The sequence below is a fragment of the Lacerta agilis genome, chromosome 6 (assembly GCF_009819535.1).
Source record: "Lacerta agilis isolate rLacAgi1 chromosome 6, rLacAgi1.pri, whole genome shotgun sequence".
In the NCBI taxonomy this organism is placed as follows: domain Eukaryota; kingdom Metazoa; phylum Chordata; class Lepidosauria; order Squamata; family Lacertidae; genus Lacerta; species Lacerta agilis.
The window spans coordinates 46,214,678-46,241,346 of NC_046317.1; the positions used below are offsets into that span (position 1 = coordinate 46,214,678).

General features: G+C 41.3%; 1 protein-coding gene across 2 annotated transcripts; it reads right to left on the bottom strand.

Annotated features, from left to right (window-relative positions):
* On the bottom strand, positions 1-26,669 carry KDM4A (lysine demethylase 4A). 2 transcript variants are annotated; one of them, XM_033152369.1, is made up of 22 exons: positions 26,521-26,668; positions 25,101-25,289; positions 24,057-24,232; positions 23,188-23,302; positions 22,441-22,634; positions 22,101-22,150; positions 20,664-20,767; positions 19,815-19,952; positions 18,609-18,853; positions 17,477-17,667; positions 16,287-16,639; positions 15,634-15,754; positions 14,597-14,775; positions 12,130-12,325; positions 10,839-10,915; positions 9,619-9,674; positions 9,255-9,363; positions 5,822-6,010; positions 5,325-5,495; positions 4,025-4,144; positions 3,457-3,549; positions 1-3,045 (listed from the first exon to the last, which is right to left on the bottom strand). In XM_033152369.1, exons 2-22 carry the CDS (start codon positions 25,236-25,238, stop codon positions 2,905-2,907), a joined length of 3,156 nt encoding a protein of 1,051 aa, XP_033008260.1. In that variant the 5' UTR covers positions 25,239-25,289; positions 26,521-26,668; the 3' UTR covers positions 1-2,904. The 2 variants fall into 2 exon arrangements, with proteins under 2 accessions (XP_033008260.1, XP_033008261.1); XM_033152370.1 differs by lacking the exons at positions 1-3,045; positions 3,457-3,549; positions 4,025-4,144 and adding an exon at positions 4,908-5,012 and having other exon boundaries at positions 5,271-5,495; positions 26,521-26,669.

A 26,669-nucleotide genomic window follows, 5' to 3' on the forward strand; every position in this document is an offset into this window, starting at 1 on the left:
TTAAAGTGTTTCAGATTTAATTAGTTGAGTCTAGTCCAAAATTATATTACTAGATCAGGTTGAAAACAATACATAAAGCTGCCTATCTTGTATCCATCTCACATCGCCATTCCAAAGCCAGTAAAACTTCAAACGGGTCAGAAATGATTGGAGTCCAATTTAGAGAAGGGAAATAGTGATATATCATGTCTGTAACACTCTGTTCGGCCTGCTCCTTGCTGTTCATGCATCTTAATCAGTTAATCTGTGTTCAAAGTAGGGGGGAAGCAAATAAAATGGAGTTTTAACTCCTCAAAAGCCTATTAAAATATCAATACAAATGAGTTCCCCCAGTCATTAATCAGATATAAAATTAAACAATTGGCACTTTGGGTGACAGACACCTGCTTTGCTATTTCACTGATCTCCTATCCTGACTAAGATTAAATGCATTTAATTGATCTCAATGAAGCAAGACACACACCCATAATAGTAGTAGAGCAGAATGCTCTGGATAGAATCCTTAGAATTCTCACAAAGTGTGCTGGTTCAGCCACAATGTACTTTACATATTATCTCCACACAATATATATTTGTTTTACTTTAACCTGCTGCAATCGTTGTTCAGGTTCACCCACACTCTAGAATAGGAACAGCCATTTCCAGAGACACACATATTCAACCCCGATATCATTTTTAAAAATATTCAGAAAAGGCCCTGAGCCACAGTATAGCTACAGTTCAAGACTATTTTTATCGGGTGATTTATATGCCTTCTAGACTAGTTTTTTCCAAAGACAATTTGAAACAAAAGCATAATGAAAAATCCCCCTTTGTTGATAATATTTAAGGTAATGATTCAGTTTCAAAGTTGATACAGAAAAGCCCATTATTTCAGTTGAAGCATAACAGTAAATAAGCCATATTTTAAAAAAATAGGCCAACATAAGGATTTCCGTATATAAACACAATCCTTCCTCAATCAAGATGCAGAAAATGCCAGCTGGGACAGGAAGAGGCTCCTGGGAAAGAGAAAGATAGAAGACTCTGCTTTTCAATATCATACCTGGGGAACCAGAAGAATACTGACCAGAGGGAATCTGTTACCCAAAGCACCAAAAAGTATGCCCACCCACCCAGATAGCAAAGCGAGTAGAAAAGTATTCAAGAATATTTGAAGTGTTTCTCCAAAGGCAGATTTATACATTTGGGGAGCTGCCATGCCTCAAAGGACAGTCACAGAGATCAGTGAGATGCAATGACTTTTCTAATCTTCCAGTCTGCTGTGTATGTGCGTTCAGGGATCCCACATACACTGCTTCTGAAGTCACCCCACTCCTATTCTCTCTCAAATAATACACAGAGCAAGTTAATACTGGCTTATCAAGATTTGTATTCCCCCCCTTCTGTTATGGGCTGCCTCAGGCCACAACAAAATTACAACTAATAAAGGGAGAAGAGCCAGAAAAATGCCTGAAGATTGTGTTTGCAAGCTGAAGGAGAATTTGGTCAAATTACATTATAGGAATTTGCAATATATACTGCAAGGCTTGGGCTACCCCACAACATAGTCTGTTGTGTAAGAAGGCACTCCATCCCTAAAATTTCCTATACAGCACATCTTTATACAGCAAGAGAAATAGCTGAACAGAGGGTTGTGGCACCACATCCTTTGCCAGAGCAGCCAAATGAACAATAGGGTACGTTTATCTTCCAAGGTCAGATAAGGGCATGTTCATGATGATATGGCCCTACATACAATACAATAACATATTTATAAAAGTAGCTTGTGCTCTCTCTAGAACGTACGTAAAGTTGTCCCCATGGTTGTAAAGCACAGAAGCAGCCTTTTCTCTCTCTCAAAATCACACCTTGGATAGGACCAAATACACATGAGTTCTGTTGCTACTTTTACCATCTTAGTTTAGGGCAAAACCAGCATAAAGTTCCTAAACAGAAATACCAATAATGCTGACCTCCGCACTTATTTTATAAATACTCAGTTTATACTCAAGACACCCCACAAGCTGGAGCCAATGCCAGTGAGCTACGCTTACAATTATTTCCCAAGGCATCCTTGCTGCACGCCTGTGCCTGACTTCTCGTCTTCCCAGGAGAACCAGGGCCCTGGAATGCCTGCGGTCCTTATTGCCTTAATGAGGGGTACTTCCTAGGATTCTCTTGCCCAAGGAATGCAGGGTACTAAATGGCTCCATACAGTTTCCTATTACATAGGCACATACTATTACAATTAAACGCATGAGTAAATAAGTCTCTGAATATAAAATAGGACAAAAACTTAAATCAAATGTTCAAGAAGTAGGGACTAAAAGGAGCTAATCAGTTTCACTCTCCCTTCTTCATCCCACTTGGCTCCGTCTGAGAGTTGATGCTGAAAAAACACATGCTCATGACAAAAACAGGGTTATAAATATAAAAAGGAATTAATTGTCAAGCACCAGTGACATCGCCAGCTTTGTGCAGGCATGGTGAGCTGGGAAACACTCCCTGAACCAGACACTTAATCCAGGAAAAAGCAGGGGGTTCATCCATAGCACTGCAGCTGTCTGTTGCTCCCTGGGGTTGTATTAAGAAGTTTTTCCTCTGGTAGAGAAGAGTTTGTTCTTCAAAAAGAAACTCACTGCCAAAAGTGAAGCCATCAAGCTGGTGTGAGCCAAATGGTTCAGGAAGTCAGAGAATTTAGTGCTCCCAAATTCTAGACTTAGTCTGCCGGTAAAGCCGAATCCATCCTATTACTTGACAATCACCTTCAAGGTGCTGCAGAATCAGGTAAGTTTGCTTCATTTTAAAAAAAACAAAAAACCCTGGATGTAAAGACAGTCTGTTTGGCCTCTGCTGTGCTGGAGTGCTAGGATCCACCTGAAGGTGGTCACTGCAATTCTGTTGCCAGCTACCACTCCACTACTACTCCATAATGGCCCGGTACAGTGCAGGCTCAATGTAATCTTCACGGTAGCGTGAATTGATGACCCGCTGTCTTTTTCTCTCTTGTTTGACCTCCTTCTCTGTGAAGATCTCTGTGAAGCGCATGTCAGATGCAACAGACTGTGGGAGAGAAATCAACCAAAATAATTACTATGAGAATGGCACCCATGTTCTGCATTAAATGTGGCCCAGCTGATCCCCACAAACAGGTGATCAATTGGGCTTTTAATTTCAGAACTTTTAAATGGCAGCTTCTGAAGCATCAGTTCAGTTTGCCAGTCACTAAAATAAAATTAGGGATAGTTACAAAAGGGATTTTATATTTCGAGAAGGTCCACGATCGCTGTTTAAAGTCAAGGATTGCACCTTGCAGGGATATAGTACCCCCTCATCTTAAATTAATAATTAAAACACACCCATGCCTATAGCATCATGAAATAAACCATCTCAGGCACAGAAAGGTCTGAGTTATAACTTTACTTCTCTGTGAAAAGAACTATATGGATCAGCCTCCCCTGCTCCTTGACTCACCAGCCTTGACTTGACCCTCTTAGGAAGTTCTTCATTGAGAGTGTACACATCATCCCTCTTTGCCATCAGCTGGGAGCCATCCTCAAATTCCACCTACATCCAGAAAAATCAGGCAACTGTCAAGTGAGCACAGTAACCCATGCCTTCCTGAGTTCAGGATAATGTCCATCTTACCATCTGTCCCCTCATGGCCCCTGCATTTGTTGAGCTGACGCTGGGAAACAAACACTGAATCTGCATATATGCCCTCGAGAGACATCAGGGTGGGAATGGTGAAAGACAAGCTAACAGCAAGAGAGGGGACTGGGAAGGGACTTGTACAGATGTTTAGAATCAAAGCACATGATCACAGTTATAGCAAGTCAAATTTCAAATGGTCAGCTCAAACAGTGCTCCTTAACTATGGCGAAGCTACAGCCTACATGCTATCTGCCACTTGTACAATTAACAAATAAGTTTGTGAATTGAGCAGTAGTAGTAGACCTCCAAGTTAGCAAGCCATAAAAACACACATACAAAAAGACAGTGGAGACAGTAGAGGTATAATCCCTTCTCATTCAGTCCTCACCTGGTACATCTGAATAACATGCGAGGCCACGAACGTAGCTCCATAAACCTGTCCATCTGTCCATCTCACTTGAACAACTTCACCTCCAGCTGGAGGACCCAGTTGGAGACAATCTTGACTCTGTCATGTGGGATAATTTTTTTGGAAAAGATAAACATTATCTATTTACAAATGGGAAGAATAAATATTGCTGACTATCCAACCCACTCTGGAGAGAGTTACCAGTTGAGTGGATAAATGGGGGTTGGGGAGGCACCAGACCTTTCATTAAGTGGAATTCCTGCTCTCCCCTAAATTGCTGTTAGGCATGAAACTTGTGTTACACATAGAGCATTGCTGCCTTAAATAGGCAGTTGTTTACACTTCAAATCTGGTGCCACAACTACACAGCTGTTCTACAGCATGGAACCAGTCCTGGCTAATTCATCACCGTAGATACCTGTCTATGAGCCTATTTCCCCCCAATACTACATGTAAAGGTTTAACAATAAAAAACAAACAACACTTTATCCTTGGTATTTCAGATATGTGCTCCTACCACAGCTGGTGTTATCTGGCATCCTTAAAAAAAATGATGCTAAAGGTACAAAAATGCCAAGGAGGAGGGAATGGAAGAGATTTGTAATAAAGCAGCCAGGCATTTTAAGTGCTCCATTCAGAGTCTACATCAGGGGTTGGCAAGGTTTACCTCGCCTGGTCCGGTTCACTCCAGTGGAGATCCCTCCGTGGGCCGGATTGTGCGTGTCCACAATTTCCGGCGTCTGCATCTGCGCAGACGCGATTTCCGGCGCCATGGAAGCGAGTCCCCGTGCTGTGCTGCGCCACTTGTGGCTCATGGGCCTTAGGTTGCCTACCCCTGTTCTACATCCTACAGCCCAAAGTGATACGCTGAGCCCTGTTCAGGTGCTTTAGAGATTTGTCCCATTTCAATGAACACTAATACTTCAGCAATGTGAACTGAGATGCAATATGAGCATTTAGGAAGGTACAGTGGTACCCCGCTAGACGAATGCTTCGCTAGACGAAAAACTCGCTAGACGAAAGCATTCGTCTAGCGGGAGGCTGCCCCGCTAGACGAAAAAGTCTATGGGGCTGCCTCGCAAGACGAAAAAATTTCGTCTTTTTTTTTTTTTTTTTTTTTTTTTTTGCGGAGCGCGGCTCCCATTGCCGCTCCGCAAGACGAAAACCCCGCTAGACGAAAATTTTCGCGGGACGAATTATTTTCGTCTAGCGGGGCACCACTGTATTTCCTTAAACTATACACCCTCTAGTGGAATGGATCTTTCATTACATAGCATACCACAATGTCTTCTGGGTATAAGTTGTCACTGAAGGAGCCATCATCAAAGTTAACCTCATAAAAGGTTTCCTTGGTCAGATTGACCACTTCACATTGGTAGAAGCGCCCGTTCTTGTGCTTGCTGATCACTGCTTGCCCCACGGTAAGATCCTGAAGAGCAGCCTTGGCTCGCTGAAGAGAAAAGAAGAGCCATAGTCAAGATACATAAAACTTCCAAGCTTATGGACTACTAATCAGGGAGCAAAGCACTTCCAATGCATTTTATTTCCAGGAAGGGTAGGATAACTTGCCCAAAGCTGTCAATTAACACAGTGCCCTAAAATGATATGCTCCTCCATTGAACAAAGGAGATCACTGTTCACTGTTTCCCCTCCCAAGCGCTATGTGTTTTGCTGGTGCTGCATATCTTTGGATTCCTAACTATTTTCATCCCTGTGTGGATATGCAAATGATTTTAACAGTTTCTAAACCTAATCTAACAGCCTCCATGACCTTACCTCTGCCTGGGATGGAATCTTGTGCCTGAAACAAGTAATGAAGACCACAAAAGGCCAATCATCCGGTTGCATCATGACTCCAGCTGCCTGAGCACAGCTGACATGGAAGGATGTAGGACAGCGACCATGAGAGCACTGAACGCAACAGCCAGCAGTTCTCTTCCGTCTCTTCTTGCAAAAAACACATTTCTGTGAACAAACCAGTTTAGCAATCAAGTAAAAGTGTTTAGGGTCAACAGATTCAAGGAACGTGACAACCAGAAAGGACACTGAGCCATATCAGCTTCAAATCTGGCTTGGATGCTACATTTTTGAAGTTGAGGTACTGAAATAAGGACACATTTATACAGGACTGATTCAGAAATCTTGAGAAAGTTTTTCAAATATCGTGGATATCTCCAAATTCCATATAAATATTAACCATTTGCATCTTATGCTTACCTATGTATGTGAGCTTTGTGGTACATCAACTTTTGCTCAAGGGTTTGTCACAAAGATGGATGGACCATTAGACTCCTCATGAATCATTTTTATTGACTTATCAATTAGCTGTCTCTCCCTGGCAGTCTCCCCACAATTCTTATAGGGCTTTCCCCTACTCAAATAATTTGCTGAGAAACTATCAAGAATGGTGCCTCCAATATCCCTGCTGCTCTCATCTGATAAGCCCAAAAGTCTAATACCCAAATGAGAAAGAACAAGCATCTCATTTAGAGCACAGGGCTTTGAACTAGTACATAAACAAGAGTGCCAACCAGCTGTACAACATCAGCAGAAAAACATGAAATACCTGACAACAGAAGCAGGTTATTCACAATATAAAATAAATGGGCAACTGTTAATGGACTATGATAAAGCCCATTCTAACTGTACAGTAATATGAAAGACTGAGATGAAGGCATGGTGGGAACAAAACACAAAGGCGTTTCCAAAGCATAAATAAAAACAAGTCATGAATTATGTTCATATCACCACACTACCCTGAAAACAGCAGACTAAATTTGAGACTTACTTTGAGTGAGTGAAAAGGAGCTACTGTAATATCAAGAGGGTAGTAGGAAAATCTCTTAAGGAGAAGTGTGACTGAGTCAGGCATAGGCAAACTCGGCCCTCCAGATGTTTTGGGACTACAACTCCCATGATCCCTAGTTAACAGGACTAGTGGTCACAGATGATGGGAGTTGTAGTCCCTAAACATCTGGAGGGCCGAGTTTGCCTATGCCTGGATTAAGTTATCAATGCTGTCCCTACCTGTAAGGGTTCTCAGTGATTGCTCACGAGTAACCAGTCAGACGCCGTGGTTTCTAAACTAAGTTTCTTTATTGTGCAGATATGTACAGTGCAGCACCAAGAAATACGTCTAGCTCATCCTTCGGCAGAGTCCAGGAATGACTCTTTCCGGTTCTTTGCCCAGCATAAAAGCTGCGGGATAAGGAACCCCCCTCCTACCCCCTCCCGCCCCTACGCAAGTGGGGAGATGGAAGAGGTGTCTCACCTCCAGTCCCTGCTTGATGCGAGGGCTCTCCTTCCCTGTCAGAGCCCTGACTCCTACTTCCCCGTCCCGTCTCCCCCTCCCCACTAGAGGGATCACTGCCTTCCTCACTGGAGGAAGACGAATTGATGAGCAGGTGGGGCGGGGGGTCGCGATAGGCAGAAAGTCCTGGCAACCCTTTGCGCTGAGGTGAGGGCAGCACCCTGACACCACCTTTGCTTCTGCTTACCCGGTCTCAAAAGTTGTGAAAGTGTAGGAGACCTGCAGCCCTAACCTGATTGTATGTAATTTATCTGGCTCAAGTTTCCATGGGTTTTTATCTTGTATTTTTATCTTGTGAACTGCCTGGAGATCATTTGATGAAGAGCAATAAATATATCTTAATAATGATGATGATGATAGACTCTTGAGCTAGGCAGGGACACTTGTATTCCATAAAAAACTACAGCTGGATTTTACTTGCTGTGTCCTTAGTCAACTGCCAGTGAATAGCTTATTCATTCATCATTACTATAAACATGAGCAATTAATGCTTATCCCTTGTCCCCTCCCTACTCAATTACTGGTCTCCTTTCAAAGAAAGGAGGTATAACAATTACCATCTCAGTGGAAAAGGACATCTTTTCCCTTCACAATTTGTTCTCCAAATTTTCCTACACTCTTAAAAAAAATAAGTCATCTGCATTCTTTCAAGTGAGAAGTAGATGAGAGGGTTTGGGATCAGATGTGATAAATTCCTATTTTCAAGAAGTCTGTCAGTTCTGATTTGTGTTTTATTATAGGCTTTATGTTTCATTTTTAAAATGTCAATGGCACTTACTGATCTCCGTCAAGTAAATACAGTACTGCACTTTCAACAAATGAACACTACTACTCTAGAACCCTGTGAAGAATAATAGAGAACTCATGCTGTTTAGTTAGCTGCAGGTAGTCTATGCCATATTGCTTTGTAAATTTCCCGTGCTATGCTCAAGGTAATTTACAACAAAATGCAATGCAGCACTGCTTGCTGATGAAAAGGGCTGTTAACCACACGTCATACATAGTATGCAGGAGAATAATGGCCCATTTATTTGGGATAGTTTACTCTCCCCATCTTTCTCTGCTGCATAAGCAGCCTGCTCTCTCATTATAATGCAACTGGTGTGTTCAACCTGACACTGGTCTGACCAATGCTGTTGGCATTTCAGTTCCCTCTAATCTCTTGTATCTAGTAGGCTTTTGGGTCTCTCAACCCCTCATAATGACACATCTAGGAAAGATGTGTCCATCTTGCAGGCAGGAGCAAGGTGAATACTATTGACTAAAAGTTGGTGGGAAGGGCTTTGGAATTAGTAGTTTCATGGGAAAAGAGCAGGATGTAAATGCAGAAAACAAATAGTTATAGCTATTAGTTCACTTAGTTGCCTTTGGCAAGCTATAATTTCAGCTTTAAGTTGCTATCTGCAACATAATACAACATAATTAACTTATAGGGCTGCTGTACAGATCACTGGAACAACATATATGAAGTGCTTAGTAAGTACAGTATACAGGTTATGTGTTCTACTTCAGTGTTTTTCAACCACTGTTCCGCGGCACACTAGTGTGCCGCGAGATGTTGCCTGGTGTGCCGTGGGAAAAATTGAAAAATTACTTTATATATAGTCAATATAGGCACAGAGTTATTTTTTTTAACATTTTCTAATGGTGGTGTGCCTCGTGATTTTTTTCATGAAACAAGTGTGCCTTTGCCCAAAAAAGGTTGAAAAACACTGTTCTACTTTACACCTGTACAATTGCTTCTGCCTCCAGTCTTACTCCAGCTTCATTTATCTTACTGATTTGAACAACCTTATTTTACATCCATTGTCAGAATGTTGATGGAAGAATAATCAAAAAGCATATGCTGGGATCATTGATCACTTCAAAGGATCACTTCAAAACAATCTGCTTTCTTACCAGCCGGAAGCGCTGCAGTGGTATTTTACTGACATCTACTGGACTGCGTTCTGCGATGTTCACAAACTTAGCCTCCAGAACTGCAACAGCACACATAACATGAACCCACCTGAACAACATCAGAAGATGGAGTGTTAGCACATGCTTATAAAAGATGGGCTGCAGGAGATGATGCATCTGAAACCAACAAACCTACACCCACCCCTGCCTTGTACAAACGTTAGGTAAGCAAACACACTTCCTCTCAACCCACTTTGCACCAAACAGGAACTCATAATTCCCAGATCTGTTGCTTCAAGTTAAGTGAATTATTGACACATTTTAGGAAAAAAGACCTTCCATATTCAGTTACCTAAGTACTTACTTGTTATCATTGGCTTTTTGAAGTGCACCTCCCCGAAGTGAGCACAAACAGCAATCCTGACAGATAAGGAAAAAAGCCAAATTACCAAAACAGAAGAAATTAAGAAAATCTCACTTTCATCCTTGTGACAGAAACTTCCTATCTCTCTCAAACACACAAAATGCTCAGTCCTGCAGACTGTACAAGCTAATCACTCTTTTTATTATATTAACCACTTTTGTTAAGCTAGCATACTAAAGCGGAAGAGAAGTCAAACCAATTCTACTAGAAACCTGCAGAAATGAAGGGCTTAACATATGCCTCATGCTGGGCTGAATGCACTCAATGGGGTTGATTTCTAGAACAAATGAAGGGGAAGTCCTCCTACACCAATGAAAATTGAAGGTGGAGGTGAAGCAGGAACTCTGCCTTGTTCAGATGGATGCTAAGCCTATATATAGCACCCTAACCAAATTGTTAGGTAGTTGCTCTTACAGACCAGTTCCATTATCAGCTCAAGTACCTATAAGCCACATACTAAACAGGACACAATTCTCTAAACCAGCAGACCAGATAAAGGTTCTCAATGAGCACCATAAATATTAATTTTAACATGGAATCTCAATGTGCAACCTGACATAGTGCTTTAGGGAAATTTCAAGAATCTTCCACTTTATAACAGTTCCAGTATGAGGAATTCAATGGACGGGCTACCATTAAACACAGACACAAATACAGGCACTGACTGCTTTGTGTGTGGGGTTGCATTCTTGACCCCTGTGAGTAGCAGCGAGTGCATGTAAGCGCAACCTGCTCCGTTCCACTCCCTTTTCCAGCCACTTTTGGGGACAGCATGATACGTGCATGCATGGTCATGCATCAATTGCACGTGCCTAAAACAGTCATTGCCTATATATTCCAGTAACTCAACCTTCCAATTTCCTTTGAGACTATTCCATGAAGCATTTTCATAACAGAAACTAGCTCACAATATTATTTACATTTCAATAGAACATTTTCATGTATAGCATTCCAAAAGCTATCCCAGTAGCATTGAGTCAAGGCCCACACACATTTGTTGTTGTTGTTCAGTCGTGTCCGACTCTTCGTGACCCCATGGATCAGAGCACGCCAGGCACGCCTATCCTTCACTGCCTCTCACAGTTTGGCCAAACTCATGTTAGTCCCACACACATACACAAGTTTTTAAGCAAAAGGTATGGCATTCAATGTTTTCTTACCTCTTCTAAGGCATTAGCTTTGCATCTAGAGCACTTCCAGTCCTCAGTTGCTTTCGCAGGGGCTATTCCGTAACAACCTAACACAAATAAACATACAACTTCAACAGGAGAAGCATTTTTTCTCTAATGTGTGTGTGTGTGTGTGTGTGTGTGTGTGTGTGTATTGTCCATTAATACATAAATATGGAGCAAAATGTAAGTTAAATCTAGATTATTTATTTCTTCAATGTTTTCTGAATTGTTGATTTTATCCTATTTGGATTTATTGGTAAGTTTGTAAACTGATTTCTCCTCCTTCCTTTTTTGTATTTTGATAAATTGATTTATGTTGTAAATTGCTTTGGGCACAGCTCACTGCGAAGAAGCAGCATATAACTAAACTGGCAAGCTTTTCCAGATTCCACTCTTCCTGCTTCAGTAACTTTATTTACTGATAGAATTAATCACTGCATAGCTGAATACGGCAGTTGTGTCCCCGAACACAACAGTATGGCATTCAGACCAGAGGGAGAAGAAAGAGACAACACCAGAACATGAGCAGACTGTAGACTAACCATTCCATCACCCATTCAAATCACAGTAATACATGTCTAACAGTAGCACTGAGCCTCTTACACTCTTCTCGTATTTTATTTCAAAATGGGATTTCTTCATGATTTACTCAACACATAAGAACAGTCATAGGGGTAGAGGTAGGTGGGTTTTCAGATCCTGACTCTGGTCACTGTTAGGATTGAAGATTATTAAAAACTGGGTAACTAATCAGATTTAGTTGTCTCACTATAAAATCGCTAGAGACCGGAAGTGTTAAGAATACCCAAAACATTATGTAGACAATTTATTGTGGCAATCCTAATAGCAGCTGATATTGCTATTGATCATTTGCTGTCTTTTTAAATGAACTCTTATACAAGCTTTCAAGTGGAAGAATTTCACAGTTCCGTTATGTGTGGTGTGCAAATGCTTTCTGTATGCTTTTTTTAATCTGCTGCATAATTTCTTTGGCATGCTCTAGTTCTACTATGTACACAGATTATATTTCCTGTTCATTTCTTAGCTAATTCACACTAATGCAAGGTATTCCATGCACTTGTTCATTTTATTCTCTGTACAAATCAAGGTATTTCCCAGAAAGCAGCTCCCTAATATTTTTCTGCATCCTTCCCTGCTTTTTTTTTAAGTAGCAGTGAGTTACCACAGGTCCATCTTTCCCTTTTTAAAACAGAGTAAAATGGAGGGACAGCATATAATATCATAGCACAGGATCAGACCCAGGATATTTAGTACTCACTGGCATGTACTCGAACTTGACACTGTTTGCAAGTGACCAGAAGACTGGTGCCATCTTCCTCCAAGTAAGGAGTGGAGAGGCTGACATCTGTGCTGCAGCCAGTGGTAGTAAAGCACATCTCGGGAATCAGGGGCTTAGTTCTCATCTTTCCATCAGCATCTGGAGCTGCCTGCGAGCTCTGGCCTCCACAATCTGCCTGTCAGAGGAGGAAAGAGTCATTTAATAGGACACCAGTTTGGCAAGGCAGTGTAGCTAATAACAAAGGCCACCTACTCATCCAAAGACCACCTACTCATTCAGTATGCTACCTATCAGGTACAGTCCTGTCCGAACACAGGAACTAGAATACTCTAGTCTTAAACAGACAAGTAACTCAGCCAATGACAAGGTTAGTGACAAATCAGATGTAGATTTAGTAGAATTCCCTAGTGAGAAAGAAACACTAAATATTAATATTAACCCCCCCCCACACACACACAACCCAGTAAGCCAACTTGCTGTCAGACCAAGGTACAAATGTGAGGGCATAATTTTAAATAATTTAAACAAGTAATCATGTGCCAAGATCGAGGACAGGCTAAATTAGACCTCAGTTATCTTGTAATCCCATTATAGTACCCATTCCTGTTTTATTATCTTGCTTCCTGAGTCACATCAAACTGCTAAAGAGGTTTCTAATAGATTTGGCTCAGAGAAGCTAAATGGAAGGTGTTGATAAGGGTAGGCTCTAGCAGCTGTTGGAAACAACCCAACACGATTTAAAGAGACCGATACCCCACAGTGTTTTCACAAGTAACTCTCTATGGAAGCAAACTCTGCAAGGTAATATTGAAGGGAAGGCTTAATGAACTCTTCCTTGCTTAAGAAAAAAGACATCCAAACAAACTGCACAACCAATAAAATGTTACTGTACAACAGAACTAAGATCAAACAACAGATACAAAATGGTACATGCCTTTTAAGATGCTTGCAAATTATTCAGACACATTTCAAGCACTTTTTAAAGGGCATTCTTGAAAACTGCATCCATTAAAACTATTTTATATATACTTCACTAATCACACATGTGCTATTACAAAGATTCCTCCAAAAACCATAAGATGTTAGCAATCCAAATAAAATCCGTCTTCTAACCTAATTCAATAGATATTTGTTCTACATCTCTTGTATAGACCAACTGTGGTCCACATCCCTTCCATGCAAAGGAAGTTAAAATCTCCCACTAAACTGCTCTGTTTGCTGCTCTGTTTACTCTGATATAGACTTGTTATATACGGTTCTGTGGGTTAACCAGAAATCTATTGTTAGAAAAGATTGTGAGAAAATATTACATCAACAGGAATCTTGTTTCATTTTTATGTTTAAAACACTACATCCTGGGGGACTTAATTTTGATTTGGACTTTAATTGCTTCTTTTAATACCTCATCTTGGGGAGTGTTCCTGCTCTGCGCCTTTAAACTCTGTTTCATTGTTTTTCTGTCGTATACCTTTAAATCTTGTTTTATTGTGTTATTAACTCCCCCTGGATACGACTATATAATTCTTTGGTAGTTTTCAATGTATTAGCAGTGTTTACATATACCTATGAGCACTGTTCCTCGAAATATCTTCCACCATATGAGAAGGGGTATGTGTTTCCTCTGTTTTTTGGAGTGTATTGTTGTATCTATGTTCATGTTAGTATATTTATATTTGTTCATGTTAGTATATTTTATATTTGTATCTATTTTCCAGTCTAAAATTTCAGTTACCTATGACTTTGCTGAAGAAGTAACATCGAAACAGTGCACCTTATCTGGAATCACTGTCCAGTCTCCGTCTACTTCAGCCTCATTGGAACATTACATGACCTACTGTTCCATCCATACTATAGAGACTTTTTCAAACTTTGCTATTCTGCTCGGTTGTATTTGATGCTACAGAGATTTTTCATACTTTGCCATTTTGCTTGATTGTATTTGCTATTGTTTATCATTGGTATAATAGAGTTTTTCTAGAACTGATATGTTGCTTTAGCTCTGGGTCTCGTGTTGCCTTGTTTGTTGGTTCTCTGTTTGCTGGGAGGCAGCAAAGAGACAGAAATGTGAGGAAATGTGCATAAGAAACAGAACATGCAAACATCTGCTTGCAGGCATACATTTGAACTTCAAAAAGTTGTGCACACATGTTGTGATAAGGAACTGAATATGTACAATTGCTTAATAAAAACTGCAGAATTTTGGGGGCCAAGCCATTAAAAAAACCACATTAAATCTGTCAGATGTGATTCAGCCAGTTTACAAACACAGCAACACGAAGTCCAAGATGTTAGAACACGTGCCACTTACAATGGAGATACAAATGGCCCCTGTCAGTATCTTGCTGCCAGTGCAAGATGCAGCACTGCTAGTTTTGCAATCCTTAGAGACCATTTTCTCTCAGCACTGGTGCACCACAAAGACCTCTAAAAGATATGGCCTGCTTACCTGGTAGGTTTGGAACAGCATGCAGACTGCACAATATGGGGCTTGCTGAGCCATGGCTGAGTTGTACTCCTTTTCTGCCTCAAAGTTTGGAGGGCGATTCTGCCATAGCTGGCTGAGTGGCTTTGCCCACATTTCTATCTCCTCAGTTTCTTCATCTGGTGCCAGCTGCTCTGACATCTCTGCAATAAGATACACAGGGGTCTTTCAAAGCTTACAAACCTTAGCTACAAAACAGGGACTTATAGATTGTTGGAAAATTCCTTAATGGTTTGACCCGCTTCACAAGTACTACCAAACGACACTGTTCTCACTGTCCCCAAAAGTGTAGAATTGCCCAGTACTGCTGAAAGTTTGCTTCACCAGCAGCAATTACAAGCATTGTTCTCACACATGTGGTATAATAGTGGAAGCTCTAGCATGATGACTCTCAAGCCTATTTAATTTATAGGATCAATAACTTGGAAGTAACACAGTACACACTAAATGTAAATAGAAACAAAAAGTGTGTTGAATTTTAGGAACCAACAGATCAAAGCCCTGTACCAGCCCCTAACCTGCTGGCTGAAAAATTCAATGCCAGAGTAATTCTAGTTCAGTTAGCCATGCACTGTATCTTCTCAGGAACTATTAATCAAAATATTCCAGAAATGAGTAAGAGGACATATTTCAAGGAATAATGGGGGGGGGGAGAGATCTCGTTTGGAATCCACATTTTCTCCGTTCAAATTTTACCTCATTAGTCTACATACACACACATTTGCAGCTGGAGACCAAATCTGCTTGCTTGCTTCCATCTATGCCAGTAGGCATTCCCCTTTGTCTTTGTCCCTGCCTTCCAATTCATTAATTCAAATGTGTTCATTCTGCACAAATGTGGCATGCATGTAGGAAACAACTGAGCAGTACGCACACCTTAAAAAAATAAAAAAATCTGTATCTGCCCAGGAATTGTACAAGGGCACACATCTGGGAATCCCATTCCTCACCAGCATCCACAACAGACCTCTTCTGCAGTAAGGAAACAACACTGAACTTACCATCATCACTGAGGCCATCTTTAACCAGAAGTGGGTGATGACGTGGGAGTTTGCTCAGGGGTTGGCGACGCCCTTTTGATTTTTTACGGTCTTTTACTGATCTGATATACTCCTTCGCCATCTGGATAAGACAGAGGTAGGTCAGTGGACATCTATTCACAGACAACAGATGCAGCACAACATAAACAGATTTTTTTTTGGGGGGGGGTTGTTTCAGAACTGAAGTCAGGAAGAAGAGAGAGAAAAGCCAAAATCTGAAAAATGCTTTTGCTGTACCAAGCTACAGGACAGTGTCTGAAAGTGAAAACAGCTTGTTTGTTTTGTGGCTTACACTCCATGACAAAGAAGACTTTCACTTGGAGGTGCAAATATATAGCTTTTGGACATCTAGAGTTACTTGGTACCCAAAGCAGAAAACACAGTCCTAGCACAAATGCACATCTATTTAACATCTAGCTTATGCTTGTACTAGCAAAACACTACAAGGATCAAGCTGACAGCACATTACATAAAAGAAGACCAGTCTTAAGTTCAAGCCTGATCTATTACACAATTCATACAATTTAGGTATCACTGATCATTAGTCTGCTTGCAGCATATGCTACAGCAAGACTGCTCTTGTAATGCAATCCCAATACTAATCTTTCAATTACTTTTGCAAGTTCCTGTTCATTCACACGGGTAGTAGCACTGGCTTTTTTTCCAGAGGGCTGCTCACTGTCCATGCCACCGACTTCTTCTTTAGCATAACTGTGCACTGTGAGAACTTCAGCTTGCTCAAGAGCCTGCCTGGGGAAGTCAGGAGATTCAGAATCTGAAGAACTTGAACATATTGAAGAGCCAGACTGAGAGCTGGAGGCTGAACTCTGCTTCATGGCTGACTGGGTCAAGGCTGAAGTCACAGAATGAGAGATGGAAAGATCCAAAACAGCTGCGTCTGGCTCTTCCTCTTCTAGTTTGACATTTTTCAGTTCTTCAAATTTTACTTCCGAGGAATCTGCATATTCTGCACCAAAACAATGTTTAAAGCACTCATTAGTAACTGTCAAATTAGACAAATTCAAAGTGAGGCTTCCAGAGGTGATCCATCAGGTAGCTAAGTCTGGCTATGTCAGCAGTGGCCCAGCAACCTTTTTATTCCATGACTTCAAGCACCAAGAAAACATTCTAGCTCAGTGTCATCACCACCCCACCATTTCTCAGCATGCATGCTTGCACATTTCATAAGCATTTTTTCAAAAATGTTATTGTCCATTTTGAATTCTCCACCTGTACGATGTTAAAACTCAACATTAAGGGAAGAGGGAGGAGACACCTATTATCCCTACTTGCATGTCCCAGCGCACATTCCCAATCTATTTCAAATCTTTTAAAACATTACATATTAGCTACCTTCTAAGGATTTTAACGGTAGACCATTTATTGTTACCACATTGAACCCTTTGGCAATTCCGTATCAGTTCCTTTACAACTTTCAGATGAACACCTCTTGATATGGGGGCTAACCGCTATTCACTTTATTAATTTGTTCTAAAAGCTTTTAATGGTACAGTAGTATTGGACTTTTGTCAAATGACTCTCAATAACTTAAGGTGAACATTACTACAAAGAACTTTCTCTGTGATTGCCCCAGCTTCTTTGAGCATGTATTTTGTAGTTAGATTTAAAGGTTGTGCTAATTTACTGCCTAGATTTCTGCATGTAATGCAGAAACAGTAGCCCTTTTCAATCTAATGTGTGTTGCACCTGGTACATGACACTTAGTGACAGTATGAATAAAACTGCAGCAACATGGTACATGCTGATGGAGCAGTGCAATGGAGCAAGACCTTGAAGCAGTTACCTGGGGGTGCAAGCCCTTGGTCCCCTTGTTGCACAGGCTCTCTAGCAGGTCCAACAGGCGGTTCTGCCACTTCCATGTCAAACTGCACTGAACCCAGCTCTTCTTTTGGAAAGGCCTCACTTTGGCTCACCTCATGAGGAACCTCTAAGCAGACCCGGTGCCGTTTGGTTCCAATGCGATGCTTGGGCATGCTGCAAAAACAAGTCTTACAAGTTAAGCACAACTGAAGCCAGCACAGCAAGTTGCTATCTCTCAGGACTAGCTGACTAATGAAGAAGAGTTTGGATTTGATATCCTGCTTTATCACTACCCGAAGGAGTCTCAAAGCGGCTACCATTCTCCTTTCCCTTCCTCCCCCACAACAAACACTCTGTGAGGTGAGTGGGGCTGAGAGACTTCAAAGAAGTGTGACTAGCCCAAGGTCACCCAGCAGCTGCATGTGGAGGAGCGGAGACGCGAACCCAGTTCACCAGATTACGAGTCTACCACTCTTAACCACTACACCACACTGGACTTCATGGGGGGGGGGGAGATGCATGTATCATGATGAAGACAACAATGGAGAAAGGTGATAGAAACCATACCACACTCTGCCACAGAGTAAATGGACATTTATTGACATCAATGCTTGGAATAAATTTTACAGCATTTCTTCCTCAGCTTTAAAAAGATTGCTGTTTTACATAAAGGTCCTGAGTTACAGACTTGACTATTATGTAGCAATGGAGTAGCCATCTTCAATGTAATGTATCCATCATGGATACAGACAAGGTGAAAAGGTTGTGGTTGACAGGGTAATCTAGTCAGATGTTTGCAATATATTAAATCAACTCAGCCATTTTCTGTAAAATGCTCCCTCACAAGCCTATAGTGAAAATATATTTAAAGAAAATGCTGATCAAATAGCACTAAGTAGACTTCTCAGCTATATGCTTTTTATATCTTGCGTTCATCTAAATATTCATCACCCTACTGTGAGCCAGAAAAACATCAAAACAAGAATTTGCTGATGGCCATGTCTTAAGTAGGTTGATCATCACTTTTGATCAACTTTGTTCATAGGAAAGGAAGGTAATATCCAGCTCCTGAATTGGCCACTTCACAATTTCTGTGTATAAAAACACAAACATACCTCTTCTTCTCCATATCTCCCTCTGCTTTGCATCCTTCTTCAGGTTCACTTTGCTCAGGACATTGCTTCTTCTTAACTTTCTGAAGGAGCTCTCCTTTCAGGAACTCAGCTGCCTCTGGAGTTGGAAGTGTGTGGTCAATGACTGTTGCATCTTTCCCTGCTTTCCAAAGCTTGTAGCGTTCTGGCTGGTATTTTCTCACAAAGACATCCATGGAGATTTTGACCATGTCCTTTCGGCATGAACACTGCATGGAGTAACAAACCAAGTGAGGCCACTTCTCTTTCTATTTCCGTCCAATATTACTTTACTCTGCTACCATGCCTTCTCTCCAATGGTTTCACTTACCATTCCCAGTCAAAACTAATAAGCAGGTACTAGACTTGAGATTGAAAATAATCATGTGCAAAAAGGGAGAGGATAACAGAGGTAGAGGGCTCTACTGAGTAAATGGAAATGTATTTGGGGAGTGCTGGGTAATAGTGTGTACATCCAATTCCTGTCGAATATTCTTAATATCAGAAGTTCAAAACCTGTTTTGAGCTGTATTCTGACATCAACACATTTGTTAGTTGGTGTAACAAATGATTAATAATGAAATAAAAAGGGCCCAGTGAATGACCTAGAACCATCTGTAGCTGCCACACTGCTAAGAAAGTGTGGCTCTGATCAGACGTTTGGATGGGAGAGCACCGGGAGGTTCAATAAAATCTCTCTCTCTCTCAAAAAACATATATAAAGAGTACTGGGAAACTCAACAAGTCTCATTAACACATTGTTATTTCACAAGCTTTGTGCTTTATACAGTGGATGAAGCAAGATTTGCCTCTATTTGGGGAACTAAGCAGGAGCAGCCAGAGCAGTAGTGCCATACAGCTGCCCTAACACTACTTGTGGCTACTTACTTGGCCATCGTGGGGAAAGGTGGAAGCAAGATCACAGCCCTCCCTACACCAACCATTACTGCTAGTTACCAGAATGGAGTAGAGGTGTAAAGGTCTCCAAAGTTCTCTAATCAAGTCCTCCCACTGCACATTTTTAAGCATAATCAATCTTAGAAAGACTAAACTGGCTGATTCAACTTTGCAGCCCAGAATCATCAACAAAAACATTTGTTATAAAAATACAGTAGTTCCAAGATCCCCATTTTAAAAATCAAGCTGTTAAGTAGGGTTTTTTTTTCAAGCAGCAAGCAAATTGACACCTACTAGTACAGACTGCTTTCCATACTCAATCCACCGGAGTGTAGCAAAATTAGTAGATTCAGCACAGTTGAAGCCATGATTAAAGCCAGCATGGTATCCATAAGGAAAGGTTATCATGAATTCACCTGCTTCTTGGGTCACCTGTAAGACAGGAAGGCCACTTAAGATTATCTGCATTTCACTTGTAAGTTCCAATACTATGAATCCAAAAACATAGGGCTCAATTACCCATTTGCTCAAATAATTAAATTGTCAAAGGCTGATTTACTTGCACTATTCACAAATTTCTAGGAGACTGAGAACTGCTGCAAATTGAACTATATATGGCATATTTCAAACTGGACAGAAGAAGAAATGAGGTGCAATATACATTTTAGTGAAAATTTTATTTGGACATGTGTACATTTGTAAACAAATATTTAGATAAATTATGTATCAGCTGAGACTGAGTGACTAAAATTATCTTTCAATGCTATAGTAGTGCCTTTTCCATTTCAATTAGAACTGCATAACTGGCAATAGAAAAGAGACATGTGGTCAACCTCTATGTCAAGGCATGTTATGCTAAGTAGGCAGAAATCAAACAAACAATTTGCTTCATCCCGCTGCACAGCATCAAACTCTGTACCTTATAATTCACTTGCAGAAGAAAACTATCTTGTCCAGTAAGTTTAAGACCAAACCTTTGTAGAAATAGGAAGGCCAAAGTTTAAGGGATCTCATAAGAGATTTTGTATTTTCTGGTGTTTTCACCAACTTCTCAGAAATCCAATTCCTGCCATTTTACAAGGATCCCTGCTGCTTCCTTAGATGTACTCTAACACTGCAGTGATGCCAATGCTCCTTTCTCACCTTGTCAAATGGAATGCCATATTTCTTCAATATTGATGGGGATATTAGGGTCATCTTGTGACGCAGGAAAGCTTCACAGCTCTGGGCACTTCCAGGAAAGAACCCTGTTTAAGTAAATATGTTATATGTTTTCCTGCTCCTGTACAGCTATACAACACAGCTGGATGAAAAGGGCTGCTCACATATAAACCCTTTAGCTACATTATTAAATACTTTATTCTCCACTCTTGCTACTCAAGCAGGAGAGAGACAAGACTGCAAAAAAAATAAAAAATCAGACCATTATCATGCCCACTCAAAGGTGACTGTACCCACTTGTTTCCAATGGAAAGGTGGACAGTCTTTCCTATCTCATCTCATGGCACAATACAAATTATGTCACAGACTCAGAATAAGGACCAAAATAACGAAAATGGGGGAGGGGGACACCTCATAATAAAAAACCCCAAGAACTAAGGTGGAGATTAATATCCGTTTTTTAGACTCTTAATAGAAGTTGCATCTTGTTTGTGGGTTCTAAAGAAAGTGAAGCTAACTAGTGGATTTCCTTTAATCAAGCTGAGTAAAAAACATTTTGAAAGCCTAAACAGATTACAATTAAGACAATCAGCCTTAACTTCAAATCCCCCCTCCAAGTAGGAGTGCAAGAATAAAACACTTCATTCCCAGATTCTATGTTACCACCACAAAGAAATTTCCCTTCCCACACATTCATTTGGAGACAAAGTGTCTCAGCAGAGATATTTCCCAGCCTTGCTCAGTCTTTAACTGGAGATGCCGAGAACTGAAGCTGGAGCTTCGTTATGAAGGATATGTCCACTACGCACTGGGTTACAGTCCTTCCCCACACCCAAGGTCTCTTCTCAAAATGATTTTCCAATTTTTCCAATGTCAGGCATTGCCCAAGGAAGCCAAAACTAGCTCCCAGCAGTACAACCATCACTGTTGTATTATATACTGTATATTTATACATTTTGGCACGATTATTACAGTGTTCTACTGGATTGTGCTGATGAGTAATGCTTCTTCTTTCAACTGCAAGAACATAGCAATTGAGGAACTAACTTTTCTTTGAAGATACAAGAAAAGATGAATGTTTGTCCATATATTCACCTATGTAGTCCTTAAAAAAGAAAAGGGGGCTGTGCAAGGGTAATAGTCTTCCAACATTGCTCATTTCAACATTCAGAAACTGACTGATTTAATAAATTTCATCACTCCACTAACCTGTCAGTTGAACTGTATGGGAACTAGGATAAGTTGCTGCACTAGAAAAGGTTTTTCCCCTCATGTGCAAAAAGTTCTTCCTCCCTGCTGTTAGGTTTATAATGCTGGATTAGGGTTATTGCCATGGTAGCATTAAAGCGAAAGTAGATCCTATGGCTCTTCAGAAACAATCAACTGCATACATCCACTGAGACAGAAAGAGATGGTTACCTTTAGCAAGGCGTTCCAGTCGCTTCCCATGCTCTGGAGGAATGGAGTACCTGTAGTCACAAACACGCTAAGTAAACAAAAAGCATAGGGGAGCTTGGGGCTTAAGAGCTTTAGTTATCATAGTAGTAATAGTAGTAGTAGTAGTAGTAGTAGTAATGGGAAATAATGGGGAAATAATTTCAATTGCCAAGGAACCAACATTTATAGGCAAATTTTGTTCTTTTCCAAACTAAGGAAGTCAGAAAGCTTGCTTGCCCATGAGACTCTTACTTGAAATACAGAATAGTAAATATAAGTAAAAGTTATATACAAAATGCTTTTCCATAACAAGTTCTCTCACCATGATTTGGGCTCCCCAAAATGCAAGTAGTTGATGCTGTAGAGGTCCATGTCCTCTGTGTGCCAGGCAAATGATGTTTTCCACATTCCAAAGTAGAGATATGGTGTATTCACCCCCTCAATAGTAATTCCACTTTCATTCTCTACTATATCAAGAATTGTATTCAGATGGCCAATATTCCAGTCGTCTACATGCTAAAGAAATTAAATGAAGCCAAACAGAAACAAGTGATTAACATCTTAAAAGGTAAAGGGGCTCCTGACAGTTAGATCCAGTCATGGACGACTCTGGGGTTGTGGCGCACATCTTGCTCTATAGGCCAAGGGAGCCGGCGTTTGTCTGCAGACAGCTTCCGGGTCATGTGGCCGGCATGACAAAGCCACTTCTGGTGAACCAGAGCAGCGCACGGAAATGCCGTTTACCTTCCTGTCGGAACGGTACCTATTTATCTACTTGCACTTTGAAGTGCTTTCGAACTGCTAGGTTGGCAGGAGCAGGGACCAAACAACGGGAGCTCACCCCGTCGTGGGGATTCAAACCGCCAACCTTCTGATTATTACTGCTAACCTCTACTCCTTGCCCTATTGGTAATTTCAGCAACAGGGGCAGGTAAATCTGCACTTGCTTCAGTGACACCCTACAATGGTTAGAGCTCAGCATCAAGGTTAAGAGTTTGTAATCACTACTGAAAGCAAGGTAAACCATACACAAGTTAGAGACACTTCTATTCATAAGTTTGCTTCTTACCTTGTCATAGAGTGTGCCATTAACATCTGCACCATATATTGGAGCATTGAATGTGAGGTTCTTCCAATATTTGCGTTCAAGGTCTTCAAAATCAGTATATCGAGGGGTGCAGTATCTAAAATAGAAGGCAGTTGCTTTTCACTTTCTTTTTCATAGGCATACCTCATAGAATTGTCAGAAAAAGTAGCAGTCATTTAAAAAACAACAACAATTAAACTTAATAAAAATGTATTATAAAAAACAGATTAGATAAGCAGTATGGATAGAGGGAATATGTATAAACATGCAGAACTAAGAAGCCAAATGTTCCATTCCAGTTCCTTTTGTACGCTATGCAATCAGGCTCAAGTTCTTTGCCAAAAAACTGATCTGCATGATTTGAGAAGGAAAAGACCATTAAGAAATACAGTACATGACTGGATAATTTTATCTCAATTATTCTGGTGATAATGTTTGACAAAGAACACCAGTGTTCCTGGGTGGTCAGCAGGGATAAACACAATTCCTATGAGCCACAGAACAGGACCAAACATCATTTTCTTATGGGTGCAAGAATTGCAATGCGCAGCAGGGGCTCCCTGGGGCTGACTCATGCCTTTGTGTATGAAGATCTGTTCTTTCTGTTAAAACTAAAGGACAGGTCATACATAGGCATCGCTTGGCAGTCATTAAAAAAAAAAAAGAAACTAGGGCAGGTAGTTGATGTAGTGCCCTCCATGTGTTTTGGACTACAACTCCCATTAGCCCCAGCCAGCATGATTAATGGCCAGGAACTGCAGGTGTAATTAAACATCATCTGGAAGGTGCCACATTGGCTATCACTGTGCTAGACAAAATTACAGAATAGAAATATATTTAAACTTTCATACTTATCACTATTTGCTATCCTCCTGAACTCCCGAACTGTCATAGCTTTCTTCTGGATGTTATATTGTGTGAAGAGGCCCGACTGGCCTGTGACCACTTGCTGAATAGGAGCTGGGATGTTCACATCATCAATATCATCATACCATTTGCGTGGTTTCCATTCCTTTGGAGGAACAACCTAGAAAGTTCAAAAGACAAATGGCACAAGGGTTCAAAATAGCAATTAAATAAAACCTGTAGCAGTAACCCAGTATGGCATATGATTTCATAAGATATTATTCCAAGTGTACAACTGCATATACCTGCATTGCAGTGGGTTGGAGTAGATAATCCTCAGAATCCCTTCCTACAATTCTATGATTTATGTAGAATCCCTACAATTCTATGATTCTATAATATAGTTTTCATTGGCACAATGCTTTGATATAATTAGTTGGGACTAAGCCTCATTGAATTAAATAGCTCATACTTCTGAGTAGACATGGTTAGAATTATACAGTCATTCAACTGTCTCAACTTTTAATATGGGGGGGGAAATCACCCTTCATCTCAAATATTGTCAAGCAAATAATATTAGAAAATGTGCAACATTTCTATTTCTGACCATGAAAGCCTAGACAACTCAATTTTTATCAGTGAGGAATATTAAGACCTATTTGTAATGAAAATAAGCACTATTTCCTTAGCATCAACAGCATGCAGCTGTGTATCAAAACTTTCCAAAGACAGTCTTCACTACAAAATATATTTCTCATTAGCACTATGCTGTGGTTCTCAACAGAGTACAATAAGCCTGCAATTTAGGCACATTTGCTCATTCAGCTTTATGTAAAAAAAATAAAACTGGCAGAAAGGGAGTGGCATTCCAGGAAAATTGACTTTGGCAATCCTACCTGTCACTGAACATAATGGATTTGGACTCAACATGATTTTGGCTTTAGGTGTGATCTCTGGAATGTAACCCCAATGTAAGTAAGTTAACTGTACGCTATATTTTTCTGAATCATACTAGAGAACATTTTGAACACTTTTGTGGTCTGTTTTACCTTTGCCAGTCCAGCTCTATGAGCTCCTTGCGACTCTATATAAGCAATGTAACGGCTGAAGTTTTTGAACTCTTCCATAGTTGGGTGGAATGTCATTATTCTTGCACTTGGATTTGGGTTCTCAAATTCAGATGCCATGGTTCTTCTTCACAATTGTCCTTGTCACATGTGAACCAGGAAAAAAGTGCACTGATACAAACAACCATTCAAATAACACAAACAAATAATCAATATCAGGCCTATCCAGGATAGTTTAAGCATAATATATAAAGAATGCTAAACATCAGTGAAGGCATTTCCCCTCCCATTTCCTAAAGATCAATAACTTAAACCCAACTATCTTGGGCGTGGAATGACAAAAACAAAAAAATCCCCCTCTCACCATGTTTTACTCAACAGCTTGTGCCTCCTAAACATCCATCAAACTGTAAAAATCTCCCGTCAAAGAACAAGTACCAGGGTGTACTGTCAACACTGCTGTTTGAGAAAGACCCCACCATTCTCACTCTTGGGATACTGGCTACAGAGGATACGGTATGACGATGCTTTTGCTTTTGTTTTATTGAAGGCATTTCCTGACACGGGAGCTTGAGTTACATTTCTCACCAAAGAGTTACTTCCCCCTCCAACAAAGACATTTATCAATCCTGAAAGGCCATGAAGCCTAGAGGAAAGAGGCAGCAGTATGGCTATGAATCTCATCGTTGACGGGGCTCACAAGCAGGAAAGGGTTACTGCGCTCACGTTATTCTGTTCCTTCTCAGTGGGAAATAAGATGCTGGACTAGACAGGCCTTTGGTCTGACCCAGCAAGGCTCTTCTTAGGAGAAGGATGTCTCCTTGACAGGGGCACGTGCGGCACTGTTTGATGGGCCGGGCCTGGTTGGTTTTGTACACACGGAAGGGAGGCCTGCCTCTCCAGGAGAAGAAAGGAAGCTGCGCCCATCGCTGCCAGACGCGAGGGGCTTAACAGCATCCCACCCACCCCATCTTTGTAGGGGCGCCCAGAGTTGCCTCGGGCTGCGTCTGCAGTTACAAAACCCGGCCTAGGGGAGGGGAGGAAAATCGGGTCGCTCGCTTGTGCGCGGAGGCGGCGAGACCGGCCGTCCCTCACCCGTTCCGCTGATGAAGCCAGGGCCTGGCGCCACACGGCGCGGCTCTGAGCCCCGGGAGAGATCAATCCAGCGGAGAGGGAAGCCCACCCTCCATCCACTCCCACACGAAAGGACGGTCTTCTGCTGCTCTCGGTGGTTCCCGTTCCTCAAACGGTAGTTCAGGCCAACCGAGAGGGGCCCCACCCGGACCAGCCCCGCTTCCCACTCCTCCGTTCTCGCTTCCCTCGCTGCTCAGTCAGTCAGTCCGCCGCCCGCCCCCGGCCTTGCCATGGCTCTCCCAAGAAAGCCCCCTTAATTCGTACTCACCTACGTGCATACAAGCACCACCTCCGTCTTTGCCAAGGCCCAAAGCTCGAGTATTACCCTGGGGCCGAAACCGTCCTATGCTCCGCCCCCTCCTGGTTGCGTCGGGGGAGTTTCCCAGTCACGGTCCAATCCCTGCGACCGCCTGGATC

Coding starts and splice junctions, on each gene's coding strand:
- KDM4A (XM_033152369.1), bottom strand. CDS start 25,238: ATGGCATCTGAATTTGAGAACCCAAATCCAAGTGCAAGAATAATGACA. Junction 22,635..23,187: donor ATGGCACACTCTATGACAAG/GTAAGAAGCAAA, acceptor TAATTTCTTTAG/CATGTAGACGACTGGAATAT. Junction 3,046..3,456: donor AGAGGGTCAAGTCAAGGCTG/GTGAGTCAAGGA, acceptor TCTCTCCCACAG/TCTGTTGCATCTGACATGCG.